At 41.9% G+C, this 6,620-nt stretch overlaps 1 protein-coding gene across 1 annotated transcript; it reads right to left on the bottom strand.

The window, feature by feature from the left end:
* Positions 1-845: 845 nt before the first annotated feature.
* LOC117487917 (mucin-5AC-like) lies at positions 846-3,763 on the bottom strand. Its single transcript, XM_034136684.1, has 7 exons — positions 3,544-3,763; positions 3,369-3,433; positions 3,042-3,223; positions 2,339-2,643; positions 2,034-2,098; positions 1,796-1,944; positions 846-1,702 (listed from the first exon to the last, which is right to left on the bottom strand). Exons 1-7 carry the CDS (start codon positions 3,625-3,627, stop codon positions 1,617-1,619), a joined length of 936 nt encoding a protein of 311 aa, XP_033992575.1. The 5' UTR covers positions 3,628-3,763; the 3' UTR covers positions 846-1,616.
* Between the last annotated feature and the right edge of the window lie 2,857 nt (positions 3,764-6,620).

Here is a 6,620-nt window from a genome sequence, read left to right as displayed (position 1 = left end):
GCACTCTGATCTGGTGCTGCGCTTCTCAGAGACTGTTGATTTATTAGTCCTGCTGCCTTCTGATTGCCTTCTGATTCTGCAACAATTTCATAAAGAGGTTTTCCTACTATATACCAGCAGTGGGCAGCAGATACTGTGAGAATCCTTGACATGAATTTGATCGATGCAGACTGGTTTACAAACTATTTTTCTTTGCCAAAATATGCTGGAGAGTGTTAATTCCTTGTGCGTTGTCAGGGACCAAGCAGTAAGGCAACAGGACACAGGAGTTGTTTAATCTGTTATTTTATTTTCCCATAAATCCAAAACAAACATTACCAAGAATCTCTAATAACTAGGCCTATAAAAGAGGTCAACAGAAAATACATCTTATGAATATAACAGCAACTTAACAGGTGTTAACGCAACAAACTGAACTCCTAAAAGGGCTATAATAAGTTACTCAAGGAATGATGTATTTCCAAAAATGTCTGTCTGGAAAGTGTTTTAATAAATACTCATTTAATATTCAAAATGAACTATGCACTACTAGTACTCTCTTGAGTTTCTTCCCATTAAGTGGGTATGACACATTCATAGTTTGTTAAATGTTAAGAAGCCCTCAGACGCTGTTTCTTGCAAGATGTTGCCGGCCGGCGGGGGCACCGAGCTTAACAGGTTCTGATTCACTGGCACTACAAAGGCTGAGAAGGCATATTGTAAGGTGCTTTTGTGAAATGTAATCATAGAAAATCACATTGATTGTTCCTAAACATCACTGGGGCTTTATGTAGGGTCCTGACATTAAACCTGATAACATACACTACCTATGAAAATCGATAAATAACACACAAAAGACAAATACACTTCTTTTAGAGATTTTGTATTCTGTAAATCTTCGGACAGAATATATACAAACAAGACATTTTACAAAAATACATTTCATAAATAAAAAGATTGACATTGAATTGTTTAGACATGTATTTGTGTACAATGATTATAAAGCTCTGCATTGGTTTAGGGTTGTTTTTTTCTGTTCTTGGAGAGGGATCCCTCCATAGCCTTTTCCTGAGGTTTCTTCTATTTGTCCTTCGTTTATTTGTTGAGTTTGTTTTTTTTTCTTTTCTGTAGGGTTCTACGAACAGAAGGTTTCATATAGGCTGTACAGATTGTAAAGCCCCCTGAAGCTGATTTGTGATATTAGGCTGTATTTATACATTATTATACATCATTTATACATTTAAATGGATTAGACGATTGAGTGATGTGTTTCTTCATTTTAATCTATGACATTTTTTCTAAACTTAAACAAGATAGCATTAGTTACTGTCACAAAATTCAATATTCTTATAGCAAATTGATCATTGAAGCAAGATTCATTTGTACATTATTAGGACAATTCTTTTTTACATTCCTGGGGTAATGTTACATGTCTGGCTTATTGGTCTAATGATGATTGAATGGACGCGTTACTCAAAGTAAAATTTCATTTCAAGTTCATCTGAAGCTGAACAAGACTGAAGACATCATGAATCCTTTTGAACCAACAGAGTATTTCACCATAAATAAATCATTTTTCATTCCAGTGATGGAAGTCATTTAGTGATTACAATTCAAATTTTAAAAACAGCCCTTAGCTATTGCTGGTTTGATAGTATCCATGACAACAGACAGAGGCAGGATGCGGTGACAAGACTGATCTTGTGTCTTACTCCACTGGAAGCTGTAAATGAGAACAAAAAGAAACAAAACATTAAATCAACAAAAAGTAGAATGTTCTTTTTGTTTTATTAAGTAGCACTCAGTATTTACTTACATATGCCATTTACGCTAATGGAGCTGCCTTCAATGTCGAATCCAACGACTGTTGAAGCTGCGTTGATCAAAGCGTTCGCAATCTGAGTGCTATTAGGAGCAGATGTGCTTCCAAATGAAACATCAATGACGTTGATGATTGATCCGTTACTGCAGAAAGAGAAAAACAATATTGTTTGAAATATCAGATATAGGATCCTACTCTTTATTATAACACTTTAATAGTTTAAAAAAATTACCTGAATGAAACAACATCTAGTGATTTGAAGGACGAAGGGAATACCTTTTGGAAAACAGGTGTAAGCTGTAGAAACACAAAACAAAACAAAATACTTTTTCACATAAACCTTTGCATTGGAATTTAGAGCTTTACTCATTTATTTGACTTGATCTTTATTGGTCTTTCATCAATTAATAAATCATAATTATAGTGTGGTAACTGTGGAGTAGGCTTCTCGTATTTTGAGTGGGGCGCTTTACTGTAGCTCTCTGATAAAATATTGCCGTAGATGTACCAGCAGATTTTATTTAGGGGTAAACTTACCTGAGTATTTATCATTGTAGCTCGACCTTTATAAGCAGCAGAAGATGGATTCAGCAAGTCATTGGTAAATGTGTCTTGAACAGATCTGAAAGTCACCCTTTTTGTTATAAGGGCTATAGTAGTAGGTGCTGTAGTCGCAGGTCGAGCCGTTGTAGGTGCAGCAGTTTTAGGTTTAGCAGTTGTAGGTGCTGCAGTTTTAGGTTTAGCAGTTGTAGGTGCTGCAGTTTTAGGTTTAGCAGTTGTAGGTGCTGCCGTTTTAGGTTTAGCAGTTGTCGGTGCTGTAGTTATAGCTGAGACTGGACCTGCTGTAAAAACAGACATATACATATTATGTTAATATGTATCAGTGCCCAAACCAAGAGGATTTATGTTTAATTTGTTTTAGGTAAAACCCTGGTGCCAGTTTTACAGAAATATATCAATAATGAAGGGCTTACAAAAATATATTTGTTCTGAAGTTTCTTAGGAAAAAGTATTCTTGCAACAAATAACAATTTATTTACAAGATATGACATTAAACAATACACAACTGTAAACTGAAAATCATTAAAGTAGTGTTCATTAATTTTGTCTTTACCTACATTTTTTCCTTAGCTACATACTTTTGTTAGTAAATTATTTATAAACCAAGCATGCACAGCAAATGTTATTCAAAATGGTTTAGAAACTTATTGGAGAGAAACATTGTGTTGTGTTTACTTACATTCAACTTTGACTGAATCAGGACTTATGCTCACGTCGAAGGTACTGTTGGTATTATTCACAGCTTCTACTAAGGTTTGAACCACTTCATTATTCTGTGGGAGATCTGCAAGAGGAGTAGTGCTGTTGAACACAACTCCCATTTCTGCTTCCGTTCCGGGCGCCCTTATTACTGATAAAGCGCTGTTTTATAACATCAAACGAAAAAAGAGAACAATTATGATTTGAAAGACTCTGTCTGTTGTCTTGTGTCGTCTGATTTACATGTGTCACTATCAACACTAAATAATTTGTCTTTGTGAGACCCAAATCCGGAAACCTTTTTTACCTGAGCTTTTTCACCTTGCAGTGGGAAAATTTGTTTCCAAATTTGGCTTTGTATATCTTAGAACACTGCAAAAAAAAGAAACATTGAAAGACTTTTAGTAACTTTTGTCACAATATACTTAAAATAAAAATTCAGAGATACTCAAATCCAGGTGATATAACAAAAAAACATTCACCGTTGATAGAAGTCGTGTTTCTAATTCTTTGTATTCCGGGCTTGTGTTGTCATTATAAGCATCAATAAATGGTTCTCCCTCCATGGCTGCTGTGATGACGTACGTTGGAGCAGCAGCAGTCGTAGGAGCTGCAGTTGTAGATGAAGCAGTTGTGGGTGCTGCAGTTGTGGGTGCTGCAGTTGTGGGTGCAGCAGTCGTAGGTATTGCAGTTGTGGGTGCAGCAGATGTAAGTGCTGCAGTTGTGAGTGCAGCAGTCGTAGGTGCTGCAGTTGTGGGTGCAGCAGTCGTAGGTGCAGCAGTTGTAGGTGCTGCAGTTGTAGGTGAAGCAGTTGTAGGTGCTGCAGTTGTAGGGGCAGCTGTTGTATGTGCAGAAATCATAGGGGCAGCAGTTGTAGGGGCTGCAGTTGTAGGTGCTGCAGTTGTGGGTGCAGCAGTTGTGGGTGCTGCAGTTGTAGGTGCAGCAGTTGTGGGTGCTGCAGTTGTAGGTGCAGCAATTGTAAGGGATGCAGTTGTAGCTGAAGTAGTCGTAGGTGCAGCAGTTGTGGGTGCTGCAGTTGTAGGTGAATCAGTTGTAGGTGCTGCAGTTGTAGGGGCAGCAGTTGTAGGTGCTGCAGTTGTAGGTGAAGCAGTTGTGGGTGCAGCAGTCGTAGGTGTTGCAGTTGTGGATGCAGCAGTTGTAGGTGCTGCAGTCGTAGGTGCTGCTGTTGTTGTTGCAATAGTAGTAGGTGCTGCTGTCGTAGGTGAAATTGTCGTAGGTGTAGCAGTAGTTGTAGGTGGCCCCGTTGTCGGAGCAGCAGTAATCGTAGGTGCTGCTGTTGTTGTTGCAACAGTAGTGGGGGCTGCAGTTGTAGGTGCAGCAGTAGTTGTAGGTTGCACAATTATCGGAGCAGCAGTAGTTGTAGGTGCTGCTGTTGTTGTTGCAACAGTAGTAGCTGCTGCTGTCGTAGGTGCAGTTGTCGTAGGTGCAGCAGTAGTTGTAGGTGCTGCTGTTGTTGTAGCAACAGTAGTAGGGGCTGCAGTTGAAGGTGCAGCAGTAGTTGTAGGTTGCAGTGTTGTCGGAGCAGCAGTAGTTGTAGGTGGTGCTGTTGTTGTTGCAATAGTAGTAGGTGCTGCTGTTGTAGTTGCAGTTGTCGTAGGTGCAGCAGTAGTTGTAGGTGCTGCTGTTTTTGCAACAGTAGTAGGGGCTGCAGTTGTAGGTGCAGCAGTAGTTGTAGGTTGCACCATTGTCGGAGCAGCAGTAGTTGTAGTTGCTGCTTTTGTTGTTACAACAGTAGTAGGGGCTGCAGTTGTAGGTGCAGCAGTAGTTGTAGGTGGCACCGTTGTCGGAGCAGCAGTAGTTGTAGGTGCTGCTGTTGTTGTTGCAACAGTAGTAGGGGCTGCAGTTGTATATGTAGCAGTAGTTGTAGGTGGCACCGTCGTCGGAGCAGCAATAGTTATAGGTGCTGCTGTTGTTGTTGCAACAGTAGTAGGTGCTGCTGATGTAGGGGCAGCAGCAGTTGTAGGTGGCACTGTTGTCGGAGCAGCAGTAGTTGTAGGTTGCACCGTTGTTGGAGCAGCAGTAGTTGTAGGTGCTGCTGTTGTTGTTGCAACAGTAGTATGGGCTGCAGTTGTAGGTGTAGCAGTAGTTGTAGGTGGCACTGTCGTCAGAGCAGCAGTAGTTGTAGTTTGCACCGTTGTCGGAGCAGCAGTAGTTGTAGGTGCTGCTGTTGTTGTTGCAACAGTAGTAGGTGCTGCTGTCGTAGGTGAATTAGTAGTTGTAGGTTGCACTGTTGATGGAGCAGCAGTAGTTGTAGGTGATACTGTTGTTGTTGCAACAGTAGTAGGGGCTGCAGTTGTAGGTGAAGCAGTAGTTGTAGGTTGCACTGTTGTCGGAGCAGCAGTAGTTGTAGGTGCTGCTGTTGTTGTTGCAACAGTAGTAGGTGCTGCTGTCGTAGATACAGCAGTAGTTGTAGGTGGCACAGTTGTTGGATTAGCAGTAGTAGTAGTTGCTGCTGTTGTAGGTGTAGCTGTAGTTGTTTGTTGCACCGTTGATGGAGCAGCAGTAGTTGTAGGTGCTGCTGTTGTTGTTGCAACAGTTGTAGGGGCTGCAGTTGTAGGTGCAGCAGTAGTTGTAGGTTGCACCATTGTCGGAGCAGCAGTAGTTGTAGTTGCTGCTTTTGTTGTTACAACAGTAGTAGGGGCTGCAGTTGTAGGTGCAGCAGTAGTTGTAGGTTGCACCGTTGTTGGAGCAGCAGTAGATGTAGGTGCTGCTGTTGTTGTTGCAACAGTAGTAGGGGCTGCAGTTGTAGGTGTAGCAGTAGTTGTAGGTGGCACCGTCGTCGGAGCAGCAGTAGTTATAGGTGCTGCTGTTGTTGTTGCAACAGTAGTTGGTGCTGCTGTCGTAGGGGCAGCAGTAGATGTAGGTGGCACTGTTGTCGGAGCAGCAGTAGTTGTAGGTTGCACCGTTGTTGGAGCAGCAGTAGTTGTAGGTGCTGCTGTTGTTGTTGCAACAGTAGTAGGGGCTGCAGTTGTAGGTGTAGCAGTAGTTGTAGGTGGCACTGTCGTCAGAGCAGCAGTAGTTGTAGTTTGCACCGTTGTCGGAGCAGCAGTAGTTGTAGGTGCTGCTGTTGTTGTTGCAACAGTAGTAGGTGCTGCTGTCGTAGGTGAATTAGTAGTTGTAGGTTGCACTGTTGATGGAGCAGCAGTAGTTGTAGGTGCTGCTGTTGTTGTTGCAACAGTAGTAGCTGCTGCTGTCGTAGGTGCAGTTGTCGTAGGTGCAGCAGTAGTTGTAGGTGCTGCTGTTGTTGTTGCAACAGTAGTAGGTGCTGCTGTCGTAGATACAGCAGTAGTTGTAGGTGGCACAGTTGTTGGATTAGCAGTAGTAGTAGTTGCTGCTGTTGTAGGTGTAGCTGTAGTTGTTTGTTGCACCGTTGATGGAGCAGCAGTAGTTGTAGGTGCTGCTGTTGTTGTTGCAACAGTTGTAGGTGCTGCTGTTGTAGTTGCAACAGTAGTAGGGCCTGCTGTTGTAGGTGTAGCTGTAGTTGTAGGTTGCACCGTTGTCTGAGCAGCAGTAGTTGTAGGTGCTGCTGTTGTTGTTG

This window comes from Trematomus bernacchii, unplaced genomic scaffold (genome assembly GCF_902827165.1).
Source record: "Trematomus bernacchii unplaced genomic scaffold, fTreBer1.1, whole genome shotgun sequence".
Lineage (NCBI taxonomy): Eukaryota > Metazoa > Chordata > Actinopteri > Perciformes > Nototheniidae > Trematomus > Trematomus bernacchii.
This window is presented reverse-complemented; position numbering and strand designations above follow the sequence as displayed.